The sequence below is a fragment of the Myotis daubentonii genome, chromosome 16 (assembly GCF_963259705.1).
Source record: "Myotis daubentonii chromosome 16, mMyoDau2.1, whole genome shotgun sequence".
In the NCBI taxonomy this organism is placed as follows: Eukaryota; Metazoa; Chordata; class Mammalia; order Chiroptera; family Vespertilionidae; genus Myotis; species Myotis daubentonii.
Genome location: NC_081855.1, coordinates 20,904,894 through 20,923,172, shown reverse-complemented (window position 1 = coordinate 20,923,172; position 18,279 = coordinate 20,904,894). Strand labels below are relative to the sequence as shown.

Below are 18,279 nucleotides of genomic sequence, written 5' to 3'. Positions count from 1 at the left end.
AGGGGGGAAAAATCATGACACATCTAAAGTTAACCTTTGTGTCGTTTTATAACCAAATTAAAATGTCAGAGAATACAAACACTGGGCCATCCCAGAAAATGTGCCAGCTCCCTCCCCCTCCCTTTGGTTCTGGTACAGGCCTGACGGGAAACCCACAGCTGGAAGGAAGGTGTGCCTTAGAGGGAGAGCATTCTTGTGTCCACTGGAGAGTGTGCTCTGAGGAAAGGTGCATCACTTGGGTGCAGGGGGTGGGTTGGAACCAAGTGGAGCCCTTTTCCAGATATACAAGATGCCATTCCAAGTGGAATGACTTAGCGACTCTGTAGTCCCTAAGCAGAGCGCTGTAGTCCTTAACCTGGTGCTTAGAGACTCCTGGAGGAAGTCACATTCCCCCTTCACAGCTGGTCCCCCGGTTGGCAGTCAGCCACAAAGAAAGAACTGATGGGGTAGCAGGGGAAAAGGCAGCTGTGATTGGCCAGTCCTGATGGCCCCTGCTTCGGGAGTGGAGTGCACTGAGCCCTTTCCTGGCTGGTCCCTGTGATGTCATAGTGCTGGCACCCAATTTACAGATTTATGTTTGAGCTGTAGCATGGCACTCCCGAGGCGTGGAATAAAAACACAGAAGCAGCAAGGGGATGTGGGCAGTGTGCCGCTGTCCAGTGCTGTGATGGGGTCACTGGCTTTTCTGAGCATGGTGTCCCTGACAGGTAGTAGGAAGGCCACCTAGACAGCTTTTCTGGACTTGAAGAAATAATTAGGTTGAGCAGGTCCTCTATGGCAGTGAAGTTTATTGGGGCAGCACTTAAAGTAAGTTGAAAAGAAAGACTCACAGCTCCAATCACAGTCTTCATCCAGTTCCTTACCTGGAATGCTTCCTCCGTCACCTACTTAGACTGCTACTAACCATTCAGATGTGAGCTTATAAGTCGCCTTTTTGGGGAAACTCTGGCTACTCCACCGAAAACTCAGTTCAGTCTGTGGTGTGTGTGACTACTGGTTATTAAGGTTTAGCTCCAGGACTAGAAACACTCCAGCAGGACTCCGTGTTGCCTGCCATTGTGTCGCTAGCATTTAATCCAACACTTGACACAGTAGGTATTCAATAAATATTTACTGACCGAATAGTGTAGGAGGACATTTTCATTCCAATATAAAATAAACAGTACAACTGTTGCTATGTTTTATGGCTCCTGCCAAGCAATTCCAAAAATAGGTTAAGAGAAACCAGATCAACCCTGAGCAGCCATGCCCCTGCCCTTGTTACTTCCTGCTAAACATAAAAGAGGCTACATTACCCAATCCAAGAGTTGGCTTTAGTGATGAAGTGAAATATCATAATGGATCGCCCAATTTTTCACTTTTAAAAAAAATATTTTTTTTAAATTTTTTTTTAATTTTTTTTTTTTTTTTTACAGAGAGGAAGGGCGAGGGATAGTTAGAAACATCGATCAGCTGCCTCCTGCACACCCCCTACTAGGGGATGTGCCTGTAACCAAGGCACATGCCCTTGACTGGAATCCAACCTGGGACCCTTTAGTCCGCAGGCCGATGTTCTATCTACTGAGCCAAACCGGTCAGGGCGATTTTTCACTTTCTATTCAGAGAGCAGGTGGGCTGTGGACTGGTTACCAGGCAGCCCACGGGGAGGGAGCTGCTTGCTCCAAAAGGCTTCCTGTTGCAGGGACCACAACCTTCCTCCCTGGTGGTGGAGCCTCACCAGAAACCTTCCAGCCCCTTCTGACCCTCTCCAAAGACCTGAGGGAGCACTTCCAGAGAGGAGCGCCCCAGTGTCCTGGCAGCTGTGCAACGGGCACTGCAGGCCTTTGCGGCCATAGTTGAAGCAGAGTTCTAGGCCTCTCCCCCTGGGTTTACACAGGGGCTCCCAGACACGGGGAGGGAGAAGCAAGCTCTCTGGCTCCCAGCCGATTCCATCGTGTCCCTTTCTGACAGGAGACGTGGTCTGATGCTGCAGGCATGAGGAAAAGTTCACGTCCTGAGTAACAAGTGGATTCTCAGTTTGAAAACGAGGGAGCCTCTTGGAATTGGTAACACAGGTGGCCTCAAGAACAGGTGGGAGGGAAGCTTTTGCTATTCTTTTGTACCTTTAAAATTTTGAATCATATAAGTGTTGCCTAGTTAAAATATTTTGATTTAAATGAATTGAGTGTAATGCTCCTTTCCCTGGGCAGGAAGGGGGGTCCTGTAGTTTCAAGGGAGAATGTGTGCACTAGTAAGTTTGGCCTGGAAATTGGCGCCACCCACCGAAGCTGGCTCTTTCCTCCCTCAGAACCAGGCTTTGCAGAGCTCCCCACCCTTGCAGGGCTTCTGAGTGTAAGGAGCACGCGAGTCCCCCGGGAGCCCCATTGCAACACAGGCCCTGATTTAGGAGGAAGGGAAGGGCTAACAAGCTCCCGGGTGATGCCAAGGCTGCTGGCCCAGGGACCACACCTTGAGGAGAGAAGCTCTACAGACAGTAAGGGAGGGAGCAGCAGGGTGGGGTGGGGAAGGAGGGTGAGGGGTGAGGGCCTCCCTAACAACTGCTCCCACCTGCTGAGTGAGCACCCTGTCCTTACCCCTTCAGACCCAGCCAGCCTTTGAGGAGAGAGGAAGGGGAGCTGGGCAAGGACACCCAACCCCACAGAACAGCAAGAGCCAAACCACAGTGTCTCCCATGAGATGCTATGCCCAGAGCCTCCGGCTGGGCAGGTCAGACTGGAGTGAGGCCTCCCTGCCTCCCCTCAGTGAAAGTGAACTAGAGGCTGGAGGAAGGCCAGAATGGCTGAGCCTGGCTGTGAGTCTGTTGTCTCTAGAGGGAATTACACGGTTGCTCTGCTCCCTGAGGGCCAGGTCAGGGTCTCATTTAAGCATCTCTTGGATAGGGGCCAGCCCACAGCAAAAAGAGTTTACTGCATGTATGAATAAATGAGTGAATGAATGTCCAACTAGGTTCTCAGAAAACATGAAAACACCTAGTATCATTTACACCCTGGCCTGCCCCTCCCCCACACACAACAGAAAGCTGGTAGTAAGATCCCAAAGTGCAGGAGGGATGGTGGCTCCTGGAAGCCCCAGTCCATGCAGACACAGAGGCTCCTCGCTCTTCCCGTTCAGAGCTTCAGCCAGTTCTGCCCGACGTCTTCACTAACTCTGCTCTCAGCTGCCTCTGGCTACGCCTCCACTGTCTGCAGGTTCTGCAGCTGCTCCACGGTCACCTTTCCATTCCCCGGGTGGCCAGACCTGCGTGTGGGTGGTGAGGGGCACACAGAGGGTGGTTGGGAACCCTGTGGGGACAGGGACAGCTTCGCACAGGCAGCACTGCAGGCAGAGCATCCGCAGAGAGGGGCAGTACCGGGGTCCCTGCTGCAGCCCAGGCACTCAGATGCTCAGGCCGAGGCCTCTGGAGCTGCCCCAGCAATGACAGCAGCCACCCCATGACCAGCATGGTGGCCATTCTTCCCTCTCACAGGCTAAGGAGCTCAGGCAAGCACCCAAGAAGTGACAGTCAGCTCAGGGAGCATGTGGGGGCTGCTGGGTGCCCAGCCACCCCACCAGATCCCCAGCCTCCGCTGCCTCCTGGCTCCAGCTGCCGCAGTCCCTACAACCTCTCTTCACTCCTCTCCATCCTCTGCCCTTCCTCTCTGTCCTTTCCCTGCCCAGGCCCAGCTTCTGGTTGGAGGCTGCCAACTCCTGAGTTGGCCAAGAATGAAAGCTGGGGTGGGAGGAAAGTCCACCCAGGCCAGTGAACTCCTCCTGGGATGTGGTTTACAAGAGGAGAGTCACAGAATCCTAGCTGACTGAACACGGGGGCTCCTCTGTGCAGCCCCCACTGGGAAAAAAATTGGGGGAGGGAGGCAGGCCCAGAAAAGGCCAGGCCCCTGCTCAAAGGCACAAAGCAAGGCAGAGGGGCCGGGCGGACCTGAAGGCCACCTCCTGCACCAGGTTGAGGTTTCATCTGCAGAACCAACCGTGCTGCCCAGGGAAGGACCACCTGTCAGCACAGCCACCACCCTTCCGAGCCTAGGGCAGCTGCAGCATTTCCACTGAGAGGCACTTAGGGAAGGCATCTGACTGGGTGAGGGGGTGGGGGGCTTGGTAAAGCAGAATAACCTGATGGAAAAGAACTGATTCTAGACACACTGCCTGGATTCAAACCCCAGCTCGACCGTTTATTAGCTGTATGACTTAACTTACTTAACCTTTCTGTGCCTCTGTTTCCTCATTAGTGGAATAGAGAATGTTAGTGCCCAGCTCATTAAAGTTGCTGATGTGAGTTCACATATACAAATTGCTCAGAGCCATGCTGGGCAGAGAGTGAGCCTGAGTAAATGACAGCACTGTTGTCTTAACACTGGGATAGCACAGCAAGCAGACTGCCTTGTGGTTGCTTAGGAGGGCTGGGGAGCTAATGAGGGTCATGGAGGGGCTAAAGCACCACCAGCATCCTCTCCCCCCAGAGTCTAGCTTGGTTGGGTGCTCCTGGGTCCTGCCTTATGCACAGGTCACCACAGGGCAGGGACCACAGCAGCCTGCTCCAGGAGGTGCCAGCACGCTTAGCCATTCTCCTGGCCACCATCGTCCTGTGCCCAGCTGCCCAGACCCCTCTTCTTCCTTCAGCCTCTGTGACCCTGTTCTGCTGCTAGGACTCTGCCCACAGGGCAAGGATGTCTAGGCACCTGGGCAGGACTTGCCGTTAACCTGGCCTGCATAGCCTGGCCTCCCCAAGGACTGGTGGGGCAGGCCCTGCAGACGGTGCCCCTCTTCCTCCAGCAGCTCAGTTGGGGTGGCAGGAGCGGTCAGGGCTCAGCCTATGAACCAGGCTGGGGTTCAAGCCAGGTGAATGATGCGAGCTGGCCACCTGCTGTCTCAGGTTGTGATGGGACTGAGGGAGCGCCACTTTGAAATTCCCCATTCTAATCCCAGCTCCTCCAGGGAGCCTTCCCAAGGGCTGGGCCAGAGCCCCTGCCCCTTCCTTCCCGCCCACAGACACACACAGCCAACAAGCCCACAGCCAGGAGAGCCTGGAAATGGGCTCCTGTAGTAAAAAAAGGAAATCCATTTTTTTCTTCCCTTACCACTCCAGCCTCAACCCCAGCCCAGGACCACCAAGTCCAAGAATACTAAATTGTAACTGCAACAAGTCACTGTATATAAACCAATTCTCTCATTTTGCAGAGAGAAATTGAGGCCCAAGGAGGCCTGGAAACCAGGTCTGCCCACCAGGTATGTGGTGGCTTTTCCCTCTGCCAGCTGCTCTGAGGCGAGTCTGTAGAGCATGTACTCAGAACAGTCCACCTTCCCTCCCTTCCGGGGCGGCTCCCCATGTTCACCCCTGCCTCCACCCACCGGGCGCAGCCATCCACCCAGGGTAAAGGTCCTAAGACAGGGAGGGGGAGGCTGGCTCCACACGGTTCCCCTGGGACTACTGGGGAGGAAGCATAACTGACCGTACTTCCTCGAATTTCTTGTTTCTGTAAAAGTGGCTCTTTTTGATGAAGTAGATGAGTATCAGGTCGCAGAAGAAAGACCCCTGCAAAAGAGTTGGGGGTCCCTGACTCAGACCCTAGACTTCTGGAGAGCCGACAGGCACCTGACCACTGTATCCTGTTTGATCCTGTAACAATCCCAGAAGCCTGCATCGTTGTCCCCATTTCACAGATGGGGAAACTGAGATCAGAAAGAGGTGCCTTTTGCCCTAGCTGGTTTGGATCAATGGATAGAGCATCGGTCTCAAACTGAAGGGTCCCAGGTTCGATTCCAGCCAAGGGTTCATGCCTGGGTTGCAGGCTCGATACCCTGTGAGGGGAGTGCAGGAGACAGCCAATCCATGATTCTCTCTCATCATTGATGTTTCTATCTCTCCCTCTCCCTTCCTCTCTAAAATCAATAGAAAATATATATATATATAATTTTTTTAAGGCACCTTTAAGGTCACAAAGCTGGTCCACAGTAGAGCCCAGGTGAGCCTGAAGTCCATCTAATCATGTTTAACAAACATTTGCTGAGCATTCACACGTGCCAGGTACTGCCCTGGGGTGCAGGGAGGACTAAGGCAATGAGACCCTCTGAGGACTCTCCCTCTCTGGTGCAAGAGACAGGCATGCAACTTATGACACATGGTGATGTGTCTTATGATGGGGAGAGGAGGAGCAAGGAGAGCGAAGGCAGGACTTGACTCAGTCTGGGTTGAGTCTTGAGGGCTAAATAGGAATTAACACAAAAAGCTCAGGAAGGGCATTGCAGCGGCAGGAACAAGCTCGTCATGCCTGGGAAATCCCACAGGGCTGTGGGGAAGAGGAAAGACACTTCTGGAGAGCTGGGTGGGGCCAGCCTGTGACGCTTCCTGAAATGTCTTCAGGGCACTGGTTCTCATCCTCTTGGCAGCACTGAGGGCGTTGAATAGGGCAGAACACAGTCAGCACTGCGGCATTTTGAAAAGATCCCTCTGGGAATCAGTGTGAAAGATGGGTGGTAGGGGATCTGAATAACAAGGATGCCACAACGATGGCCAAGGAAAGATGAGGCAGCCTGTGCTAACCCAGCTGGAACTCGCTGACACCTGAGCACATGCACTTCAGGCGAAAGTGTGTGGTGCAACACCTGTCTCTTCCACCAGAGGGCGAATCCACCTCAACACACAGCCCGTTTCCAGAATGAGTAAGGGTGGGGGGTGGGAAGAGTTGATGGATGGGCCAACAGGTGAACCTGGTCCTCTGACCCTGGGCTCTGCACACCTTTTTTTTTTCTCCCCAGATGCTAGAAATGCTTTTTTATCAATCTCTTGTTCCACAGAGTCATGGTGGAGAAACCCTATATATATATATATATATATATATATATATATATATATATATATATATATATATATATATATATAGGTGGACCCTACCGCTTTTTAGAATTTCAAAGTTCAGGGGCTAATCCAGCTGTTGTATATTTACCCCATGGAATACGATGCAGCTCTAAGAAAGAAGGAACTCTTACCCTCTTCGACAGCATGGATGGACCTGAGAGCATTATGCTAAGCAAAGTAAGCCAGTCAGAGAAAGACAAATACCATATGGTCTCACTTATATGTGGAATCTAATGAACAAAATACACTGATGAACAAAATAGAACCACAGGCATGGATACATGGAGCAGACTGACAGGTGTCAGAGGGAAGGGTAGTGGGAGAGACCAGATGAAAGAAGGTGAAGAGATTAGCCAAAGAACACGTATGCATAACCCGTGGACACAGACAGCAGTAGGGTGAAGGCCAGAGGGAGGGGTGGTGGGGGCTGGCTGGAGATGGGCAAATGGCAGGGAGAACAGGGACATCTGTAACTGTCGATAATAAAAAATAAATAAAATTCAGGGGCTAATCCTGTATCCCAGAGAACCCCCAGCTCCGGAGAAATAGGCAGATGCCTCTGGCTCTAGAAAGAGAAATTCAGGCAGTTCTCTGCCCCCTGAGGCCACTGGAGGGGCGTGAAGTCCCAGAAAGCCCTCTTTTCCGGCTCCTGCGCTGTCCTATCAGTTCTTTGTTTCTGGGGCATATGGACAACTCCCCCTCCCCCACCAGTGTGCAGAGGGTAAAGGGGAAGGAGGGGAGAGGTACTCACAACACCCATGAGTGCCACCCCTGAGCCCACGTTGATGATTGTGGGGATGATGTTGAACTTCCCTGCCTGAAGCACAGAGAGAGACAAGGCAGGGTGAGGGAGCAGGTGGATAGCAGGGTCCCTCCCAACATGCCTGCCCCGCCCTGGCCCTGCCCAGCCTCCCAAGGGGAGACGCAGCTCACGCACCCTGCCATTCACCAGGACATCAAAGCGGATCCCGTAGGCTTTGATCAGGGTGCGGAACTCCACCCCGGCTTCATCGCGGTAATATTTGGCAAACCTGGGGAGACAGCCCAGGGGGAGACCTCAGCCTTCCTGGGCCTTCCCTGTTTGGCAACAGACTCAGCTGCTTTTGAGATTTATAAGCATCCCAGGACCTCGCTCACAGCAGCCCCAGGAGAGGTTGCAGACCCTCTTGCTGACATGCCTAAGATTCATCCAGATCTTTGAGTCCTTGTCAGACATCCCCAAGAGGCAGGGCCTTTCCCACTGCACACTGGGCCAACCTGGGGCCACCGGAGAACGGATAGAGCTCAGCCAGCTGAGAAGTCAGGCCTCAGCTTCTCCGGGAGCCCAGGCCGATGACCCACCCTCTCTCCCCTCCCAGAGGCCATCCCTCTCTCGGCTGTCTCTCCCTGTACCTCCTCTGACATCCCCAGGAAGGGGTGTCACAGCGCTGGCACCCAGGGAAGGACCGAAACATGGACAGAGTCATAGGCAGCAGGCCCAGTCTGTTACCTGAAGTTATACCCCGAGGAGACAGAGTTTCCAGGAAACCTGCGGTCCAGGCGGCTAAAGTAATAGCGAGGGTTGCATTCAGAAGGAGCTTTGTCAAGATCACAGTCCCACTCGATCTGGATCCCTATCACACCGCCCTGGATGGGAAAGAGGAATCGTGTCTGGGAGATGGACAGCTGGACAAGACTGGGGACGCCTTGGGGCCAGGGGTCGACCTGGCTGGAGCGTCCTGGGAGGTGGAAGGCCCAGGAGGGGCTGGGGGAAGTGTTGCCAACAGCCCCCAGCCCCCGCCGCCTCTGGCCTCCGGCTTCAGAGAAGACGAGAACTCCCCGGTGAGCACGACTACACTATGGGCAGGCACCTTACACAGCCAGGATGCGCCCGTGGGGCTCCTTTGGGTTCAGTTTCAGCTGCTGCCCAGCGACTAAGAGCCAGACGGCAGGTGCTGAGTGTGCCCTCACTGAGTGCCCGCGGTCCGAGCGCAGGCACAGCCGGCTGTCACAGCGAATTCTGAAAACAGGAAGTCCCTGGGGCAGGTGACTTTGCAGGGCCACCCGCACCCCATGGGCCCCCACACACACCCCTCCCATTCAGACCCCTGAGGCCCCAGGGAAGGCTCCCTGAGGGCACGCCACCCACCTGCAGGGCTATCTCCTGGAAGTCGCTCCCCGTCCAGCTGACCACAGACCCCAGTCGGAAGATGGGGCAGTAGGGGTCCTTGGGGCCAAACCGACAGGACCTCAGGTAAGCTCTGTCTTTGGTGTCCAGCACATTGGTCCTGAGGGGCGGCCATGAACAGACGGTGAAATGAAGGTAGACTTGCTGTTTCCAGGCTTAGTCCCTGACTTTAGCCCTCGGCCGGAGCCCCAACCACATCCACGCTAACATCTCACCGCATTCAAGAACAGACCCCCACCCCACAGCAGGGAGGGGCGCCCAGCATCCCACTGCGGTCCCTTCACACACACATATACACAGGGGCCTATGCACAGCCACCAGGAGGGCCAGCCATGGCCCCAGCCCTGGGTCCCCATAGCAGAGCCCCACATACTTGGAGAAGTTGAATTTAGGGAAACGAATGAAGTTCTTTATGTAAATGGTGAAGTCTTCAGCCTTGCCCAGGAGAGGCTTCCTGAAAACCCAGCCAGGACAGCCTGTTTAGGAAGCCCGCCCTCCACACCTCCCCACCCCCACCACCCTCCATCCCCACCCCTCACCCCCCACCCCCACCCTCACCCCCCTGCCCCCAGGCCTATGGTGGGCCAAGGCCTGCTGCTCCCAGGGTCCCCTGGAGCCTCTGCCAAGGACAGTTAACTCATTCATGGTGGGGTGTTCAGGCCTTTGTGGGTGTCCTTGGGATGAGGGTCCGGGAGTGGGCCTGTCTCTACCGTCAGACTTGGACCCGCTGCCCAGGACTGGGAAACCCCTTGGGGTCCCAAACCACAGCCACGTACTCTGGCCTGGACCTTGTTTCCACTGGGCACCAGGCGAAGATCTCGCAGGTGCCCCTTTGCATGTTCTCTGCCCGCAGGCAGCGGCCAGTCCTCACTCCTGCAGGGGGACAGGAGTAGTGCCAGGAGCCTCCAGGCCCCAGCCCCTCAACCCCCTAGTCCTGGCCATCCAGGCCTCACCATTTCCGGTCACGACAGGCTCCCCAGGAGGACAGTCACTGTCCTCGGAGCACACAGCGTCAGGAATGCTTTCATTCTGCCAGGAGAGAAGGGGCGCCTGTGTAAGGGCTCCCCTGCAGGTTCCCAGCTCAGCCGGTCCCACCACAGGGGTAGGACAAGGCTCCTCCCCTGCCTGGGGCCACACACCCTTTGAGAACCTGTTTCTCCCTGAAAGAGTACAGGTACATGCACCGGTGTACCTCCCGCCCCCGCCGCCACCCCCCCCCCCCGCCAAGGGCCCTGGAGGGGACAGAACTGCTGCTTCTGGAGATGGGAAAAGCCCAACCCCTCCCTCCCCCCACCCCCGCCCCATGCTGGGGTCTTCCACCGCCTCCCAGCTCTGGCACCAAAGCAAACCTCAGCACAGGTTTCCTGGCGCTGGTTGGGGGTCACAACCAGGTTGGTGATGACGAAGAAGACGTTCTCCCCCTGAGAAACCAGAGAGGAGTTAAGGAACCTCCTTCTGCTCTCCTGGAACCCTCCTTCCCAGGGCTGCCTGGCAGGGCGCGGGGCCTCTGCATGGGTACTGAGGATAGTGGAGCCATAAAATCAGTGGATCCCATCTGCCCACTGTCCTAAGTCCTTTAATAGGTCCCTCCCTATTAAATCACCCCTGCCCCACAAATCCCTATTTTGACCTCAGCCCCTGGCTTCCAAGCACAGATCCGGGAGGAGAGGAGCAGTAATGGGGCAGCTCCACCCTGGCCCAGGGAGACTGTGATCAAGCCAGGATGCTGATCTAAGGGATTCACACCAACTTGGAAATTCCCTGAGCCCCATTGATCTCAATAGGCTCAGGGTTTGCTGGGAGCAGAGCAGTTCCATGAGGCACAGAAAAGGAAGGAGGGCAGGAGTTGGACTTGGGGGGAGGATCTGTGTAGGATCTCTATGTACAAACCCTGGCAGCTGTTCTGGGCCACGGGAGACAATGGAGGTCCCTGGGTCCCAGCCCGGCCAGCCGGGGTGCAGACCTGGGGTGGGATGACGTAGTCAGCAACATCCCAGAGCCGCTCCCCCAGCTCCGAGGTGTTGGTGAAGATCACGCCCTTGACTTTGGTGATGATGCTGCTCTGCAGGGAGGTGTCGGTGTCTTGGTAACTCTTCTTCACTAGGAACACCCAACTGCGCAAGGGCCAACAAGGTGGGCATCAGCCCAGGGTGGGAGGGGCGGGGGCGGGCTTAGGCTCCACCCTGCCCACCCGCTCCTGGACTGGGTCACAACTCCCACTGCTGCCTGGAGCCCCACCCTGCAAGCAGCAGAGGTGACAACCCCAGGTAATAGTGCGCTGCTCTCAGTGGGGCTCGGATGAAACCTGCTCACCCTGGAACTGGCTATAGGACCTCCGGCAAGCCACTGAGCTCGGGGTAACAGGATAACAGCGCCTCCCTCCAGGTGTGAGGAGGCTTAAAGGTCATGGTGCATAACCTGAACCAATCATGGGGGGACCTCAGTCAAACCCAAAAGGGGCAGTCCATAAAATTTGAGAGCATGAAAAACTAAGTTGGACTTTATCAAAATTAAGAACTTTTATGCATCAAAATGCACTACCAAGAAAGTGAAAAGATAATTCACAAGATGGGAGAAACATTTGTGAATTATATAACTAGTAAGGACCTAGAACCCAGAATATATAAAGAAGTCTTAAAATTCAACACACCAGAAGACAACCCAGTTTAAAAATGTGCCGAGGATATGAATAGACGTTTCTCCAAAAAGATATACAAATAGCCAATAAGCACATGAAAAGATGCTTAACATCATTAGTCATTAGGGAAACACAAATACAAACCACAATGAGATATCACTTCACACCCAATAAAATGGCTATAATAAAAAAATGGAAAATAGCAAATGGTGAGAATGTGGAGAAACTGGTACTGGTGCTGGGAATGTAAAATGGCGTAGCTGCTGTGGAAAACGGTTTGGCAGTTCCTCAAAAAGGTTACCTTATGACCCAGCAATGCTACTCCTAAGTGTAAACCCAAGAGAATTGAAAACATGTTTACACAAAAATGAGCACATGAATATTCTTAGCAGCATTATTCATAGTAGCCAAAAGGTAGAAACAGTCCAAATGCCAAACAACCAATGGGTAGATGAACAAAATGTGGTATATCCATACAATGGAATATCATTCAGTCATAAAAAGATTGAAGTACTGACACAGGCTTCAACATGGATGAACCTTGAACACGTTATGCCAAATAAGTCAGACAAGGAAAAGCCACATAGTGTATGATTTGATATCTAAGAATTGGCCAGAATGGGCAAATATATAGAGGCAAAAAGTAGATTTGTGGTTGCCAAGGGATTAGGGGTAGGGGAGAATGATGACTCACTGTTAATAGATGCAGGTTTCTTTGCGGGGGGACTGGGGGGGGATGATAGAAATGTGCTGGAATTAGGTAGTAGTGATGGTTGTTCAACATTGTGAATATACTAAAAACCACTTAATTGTATAATTTAAAATTATTAAAATGGTGGGTTATAGGCTATGTATATTTTACCTGAATTTAAAAGTGATTTATAAAAAATCCTGTATTCTTAAAAATTTGGCAGTGTCATGAAACACAGAGAAAGACTCAGGAACAATTCCAGATAGAAGGAGCCGAAGGAGACATGACAGTGAGTGCAAGGCGCGAGCGCACATTGTTGGGACAATTTACAAAAGGCCAATAGCTTAAACAGTATCATTTCAATGCTAATTTCCTCCTTGTACTTGGTTAAATAAGATAATTCCTTATTTTTAAGAATATACAATGACGTACATAGGAGCAAAGAGGGATTGTGTTTGCCATCTACTCAAACAGAAAATAATGCCTATATATATGGAGACAACACAAATGGACAACACAAATGTAGTAAAATAACATTTGGATAATCTAGTTGAAGGGCATTTAAAAAGCATTTTTACTACTTGTAACTTTTCTAAAATTATGTCAAAATACAAAAAAATATTAAGAACTGAGATGTGGCCGAAACCGGTTTGGCTCAGTGGATAGAGCGTCGGCCTGCGGACTGGAAGGTCCCAGGTTCGATTCCGGTCAGGGGCATGTACCTGGGTTGCGGGCATATCCTCAGTAGGAGATGTGCAGGAGGCAGCTGATCGATGTTTCTCTCTCATCGATGTTTCTAACTCTCTATCTCTCTCCCTTCCTCTCTGTAAAAAATCAATAAAATATATTTAAAAAAAAAAAAAAAAAGAACTGAGATGTGCATGTAAACTGCTTAGCACAGAAGAGTGCCTGGCACAGAGGAAGAGCTCACTGAATACAACTCATCAGTTTATTGCTGGTGTTACTGTTAATATTAGAGGCTGTGCAGGTTCATTGAACCCTGGGAAAGTTGGGGAAACTGAGCCAGGAGAGGTCATACAGCAGTGTGTGGGATGCCCTGCACCGGCCAGGGTGCCAGTAAGGGTTCTCTGCATAGCTGGGGTCAACCAGCATGTGTCCACCCTTTTCATCTCTGGGGCAGAGCTGGCATGTCCTGGGCCGTAGACTGGCCTGTCGCTAAGGAACTCAGAGGGCTGTGACCCTTGAGCCAACCAGCCGCTTTGGAAGGGACACACTGGGCTCCACCTGGACAGAAACATCCAGCAAATACTCAAGGAACATTTATTCACTCATTCATTTCACACCCATTGCCCGAGTGGTTAGGACTCCATGGTTGGCAAACTGCGGCTCGCAAGCCACATGCGGCTCTTTGGCCCCTTGAGTGTGGCTCTTCCTAAGCCTTAGGAGTACCCTAATTAAGTTAATAACAGTGTACCTACCTATATAGTTTAAGTTTAAAAAATTTGGCTCTCAAAAGAAATTTCAATCGTTGTACTGTTGATATTTGGCTCTGTTGACTAATGAGTTTGCCGACCACTGGGTTAGGTGATGCCAGGCCCCTTCCTCATGATCAGTGGTTCTCAACCTTGGCTGCACATTAGAATCACCTGGGAATCTTTTTAAAATCCTGATTTCTGGGCCTCATCCTCCGGAAATTCTGTTTCTTTGTTATGGAGTGAGGCCACAAATTAGTAACAAAGAAACAGAATTTCCGGAGGATGAGGCCCAGAAATCAGGATTTTAAAAAAGATTCCCAGGTGATTCTAATGTGCAGCCAAGGTTGAGAACCACTGCTCATGACGTTCCAGCCTGATGGGGAGTCAGACACAGACATTAAGCAAAGGAGCCTCCAAACAAGCATGTAATTACATTGTGGGGAATTGTGTGACGTGGGAGAAAAGCAAAGGGAGTTGTGGGAGGTCCCAGGTCCGAAGGAGCAGACATTGCCCAAGTGGAGGAGGAACCCCTGGCTGAGCAACAGCTAGTTCAAAGGCCCTCAGGCAGGAGCCATGAGGGCGAAGCTGGGGAAATGCCAGGTGGATCAGGGCCTCCTCCCGAGTCAGGAAATGGGAGGGACAAACCGCATTTACTGGAGGAGAAGAGGCGCACCTGCATCCCAGTCCTCCACGGTCATGTCCTCCCTCCACCTGCCCCCCTCCCTACTCAGGGGCGAGGGTTCTGGGCAGTACCCGGCGGAGCCGCCCCAAGGAGCTGCCCCTCTGCTGCTGGCACCAGCTTCTGCCAGGTGGGAGGGAGATGTGGGGGGACAGAGGCCCACTGGGCAGGTCCCCCAGCTGGATGCCGGAGAGGCCAGCCACGGTGGGGTGAGTTGACCAGAGGGACATGCCAGCCTCATGAGCGGCCCCCGCCGGAGGCTCGGCTCTGAGCTCAGTGATTATAAATAACCTCCCTGTGTGGGAGGCTCCGGGGCGACAGCTGCAGCCCAGCCCCCTGCACCCTGGCCCCTTCCCACCGCCCAGCGCCCTGGAGGCCTGGAGGAGGGAGCTGCCCGGGAAAGCCTCCTAGACCCCCTGCCGCGTCTCGTCACCTCCGGAGCGGGGGTCCCGGGAGGAGGGGCTCCCTCCTTACGCCCACCCTGACCCCCACCCCCACCCCAGGAGACACTCTGTGACCCAGGCCGATTCCCGACCCCGGGGAGGCCCCGCCCGGCCCCGCCCCCCGCGGGCCCGCACTCACACCACCAGGTAGGTCAGGATGGAGACCTGCAGCAGCCGGTAGAGCAGGCCCACCTTCTTGTTCTTGGCGATGACATACTTCTCGGTCTTGTAGTCGAACAGCGACTGGTAGAGCCCCTTGCAGCTCGCCTGCCCCATGGCGCCGGCTCACCTGGGCCTGGGGACCGAGCCGCCACGCGCGTGTCTCATGGGAGCCGCCCGCGTCCGCGCCTCCGCCTCCGCCCGGCCCCTCGCCCTGGGCGCCCGCTCCGCGCTGCGGCGCCGGAGCTGCGGGAGCGCAGGCCGCGGGTGACGCGTGGGGCTGGAAGCACTCGGAGCGGGCGGGGGCGGCGGCGGGCGGGACTGCGACCTTGCCGCCACCTCCTCCCCTGGCCTGACACGGCGACACCAGCGGCTGGACCGTCCGGAGGCGTCGGGAGGAGTGAGGAGTCGCGGGGCGAGAGGGGGAGGGCTCTTCCGAAGCAAACCTCCCTCCCCCTCCCCGCTCCGCTAGGAGTCCCGCGGCTCCTCCCGGGGATGGATGGGGAAACGGAGGCCTGGAGGAGGGACCTGCTGCACAGGAAGCGGATGTGAAGAGGGAGAAAGAGCACGTGCAGGTGAACACAACAGGTGTTCCTTGCTCCCGGGGAGAGCCCGGGCCCACCACGGGCTGGGAGAGAAGATTTGACGAATGCGCGTGCTGGTCACCCAGTGGGCGCTCCTGTGGCCGCTTTGGCAGGTTGTAACCCCCTCCCAGGGCGGCCGTCGCTGGGCAGGTCGCAGTGCCCGCAGCCTGCATCTCTGCACCCACCTGGGGCAGGTGGGCTGGGGTGGAGGCACCGGCAACCAAGGCCCAGGGTCATCTGCAGAGAGGGCCCCAGAGAAGGCCTGTGCCAGCCGTTTGAAACGTCCCCAAAGCACGAGCTAGACCTAGCCTAGGCCGCCAAGACTGCACCCTCATGGCCCTGATTGACTGAGGGAGTGGGGCAGGGATGAGGGAGGCCACCGCAGAGAGGGGGGCCCTGGGGAGCTCTCCCTTTGCGTGAGGAGCTGTGCGTGCTCATTTAATGCCTCCTGCCATCCAACCGGAACCCTGCCCCTCTCCCTAGCTCCCCCCCCCCCCCCCCCCCCCGTCCCACGTGCACGCACTGAGAGCTTCCTCTCCCTAGCCCGCCATGGGCTCTGGGAGTCGAAAGGAACCCTGAAGCCCACCAGGTATGGTCCTCTCTGGAAGGCAGAAGGCCTCCAGTTTCAGTGTAGATGGGAATCATTCGGGAGGAAAATGCAGATTCCTGGGCCCCGGGCCCTAATGTCTTTATTTGCTACATAGGGCCTAGAAATCTGTATTTTGCTCTCAACTGACATTTTGGAAGCACAGATCCTTGTACCTTTTCATCTATTTCAACTCAAATGCCATTTCCCCCCAGTCACTTTCTCTCATCCTCTTGCTCCCGCAGAGCACGTCACTCTTGGATATGATCTCCTTTACCTGTTGACTCCCCACCCCCCCTCTAAGCTCACATAGAGCTCCGGGAGGGTGGCCACCTCCCCTCTGGACACCTGCTTCCACGCCCACTGCTGTGCCTGCCATACAATAGTTTAGGACAGGGGTGGGCAAACGTTTTGACTCCAGGGCCACAATGGGTTCTTAAACTGGACCGGAGGGCCGGAACAAAAGCATGGATGGAGTGTCTGTGTGAACTAATATAAATTCAAAGTAAATCATTACATAAAAGGGTACGGACTTTTTTTTTTAGTTGTATTCATTTCAAACGGGCCTGATCCGGCCCGCGGGCCGTAGTTGCCCATGGCTGGTTTAGGACGTATTTGTTGAGTGAACAAGCTCAGGCCCGACTCTTAAACAAGGGCAGGACTGGGAGCTGCCATCCATCCCTGTCTGACGAGGATTTTAGAAGCTGAGGTCACCCTGGAGGAGAGGCTCGGGAACTGTCGCCAGACTCCCCTCCGCGCCCTCCTGCAGCCTCTTCCTCAGCCTCCCTCACGTGGTTCTCCCGCACTGAGGAGTCGCAGCCTCAGTGGAGTGACATGCATGAAGACGCCCCCAAGCTGAGCCCAGGGCGGACGGTGGCCTTTCGGGATCTTGCGGTCAGGCCTGGGGAAGAGCTCGGGCTGGGCCCCCGCGTTGCACGGGCAGCGTGTACGATGGTGCCACATTGGGTGTCCGCTCCCCAAGGGAGTCCCAGGCTTGGCCGTCTATTCTGCTGGGGGCGCCCCCAGAGACCAGGCCTTCATTTTGCAGGTGGAGTAACTGAGGCCCCGGGCCACAGGGGAGAGCATATGACTAGCCCCAGTCCAGGGCACTCTCCCCTGTTCTTGCTTCCTAAACCTTTACTGAGCACCTACTGTGTGCTGCTGGAGATGCTGAAAGGCCAGGCTCCCTGCCCTGTGGCTTCTTAACTGCCCCTCTGGCCTTAGAGAAGGGGATCTCATTTGCCCTCAAGTGTAGGCAGCCCCTCCTGAACCACCCCAGGCTTTAGAGACCCATGAGGGGTGGCCAGAGGGAAAGCTGTTCTCAGGCTGGGCTAGATCCTCCTGGGCTCCCTCACAGCACAGCTTCTTAGACTACCAGGTCCAGATCCATTGGTGCATCATGATGTCAATTTACTGAGTTACAACCAACATATGGGGGGTTGGGAGGGGGATGAGAGAGAGAAACATCAGGGTGCATTTAAGAAAGTGAGGGTGGTCATGGTTTTGTGAAACTTGTTTGATGTATGAGTGTGTACAGTGACTTCATTATGTGGAATATATTTCTGTGGGTCGTGGTCAAAGCAACACGAATAATACTTCTCACAAGCTGCAAACCCCCGTATCTGCAATCTGCTTCCACACGGCTGGGGCCAGCTCATCACCCCACAAGGTCAGGTCCCACACCCAGAGAAGGGGCCTTTGCTTTTACATTTGCATTATTTAAAGTCCAAGGAAGAGATGTTCCTAAAACCAAATGAGAAAACTCCCCGTGAGAGAAAATTGCCAGCTGCTTTTGAGTGGTTTCTCCAGTTTCTACCTAACCCCATCTCAGCAGTCTCGGAGCCCGAGGCACTGTCCAAGGGACCTTCCCCTCCATTACCATGGCGAGCACTCATCAGTACTTACCACCTGCCAAGCACTGACTCATTCATTCATCACAGCCCTACATCACTGGTACAATTATCACCCTGATTTTCCCCTAAGAGGTTAGATGTGTCTGTGATCACACCACTAGTGAGCATCTGGCTCCCCAGCTAAGCAATCCTC

General features: G+C 54.3%; 1 protein-coding gene across 7 annotated transcripts; it reads right to left on the bottom strand.

Moving 5' to 3' along the window:
- Positions 1-1,096: 1,096 nt before the first annotated feature.
- Positions 1,097-15,540, bottom strand: P2RX5 (purinergic receptor P2X 5). 7 transcript variants are annotated; one of them, XM_059669072.1, is made up of 12 exons: positions 15,097-15,540; positions 10,908-11,131; positions 10,367-10,438; positions 9,971-10,046; positions 9,794-9,890; positions 9,391-9,471; positions 8,979-9,117; positions 8,340-8,476; positions 7,788-7,881; positions 7,602-7,667; positions 5,445-5,527; positions 1,097-3,281 (listed from the first exon to the last, which is right to left on the bottom strand). In XM_059669072.1, the coding sequence occupies exons 2-12, from the start codon at positions 11,007-11,009 to the stop codon at positions 3,209-3,211; spliced, it is 1,020 nt and encodes a 339-aa protein (XP_059525055.1). In that variant the 5' UTR covers positions 11,010-11,131; positions 15,097-15,540; the 3' UTR covers positions 1,097-3,208. The 7 variants fall into 7 exon arrangements, with proteins under 7 accessions (XP_059525055.1, XP_059525053.1, XP_059525048.1 ...); XM_059669070.1 differs by having other exon boundaries at positions 10,981-11,131; positions 15,097-15,539; XM_059669065.1 differs by having other exon boundaries at positions 10,981-11,131; positions 15,044-15,538.
- Between the last annotated feature and the right edge of the window lie 2,739 nt (positions 15,541-18,279).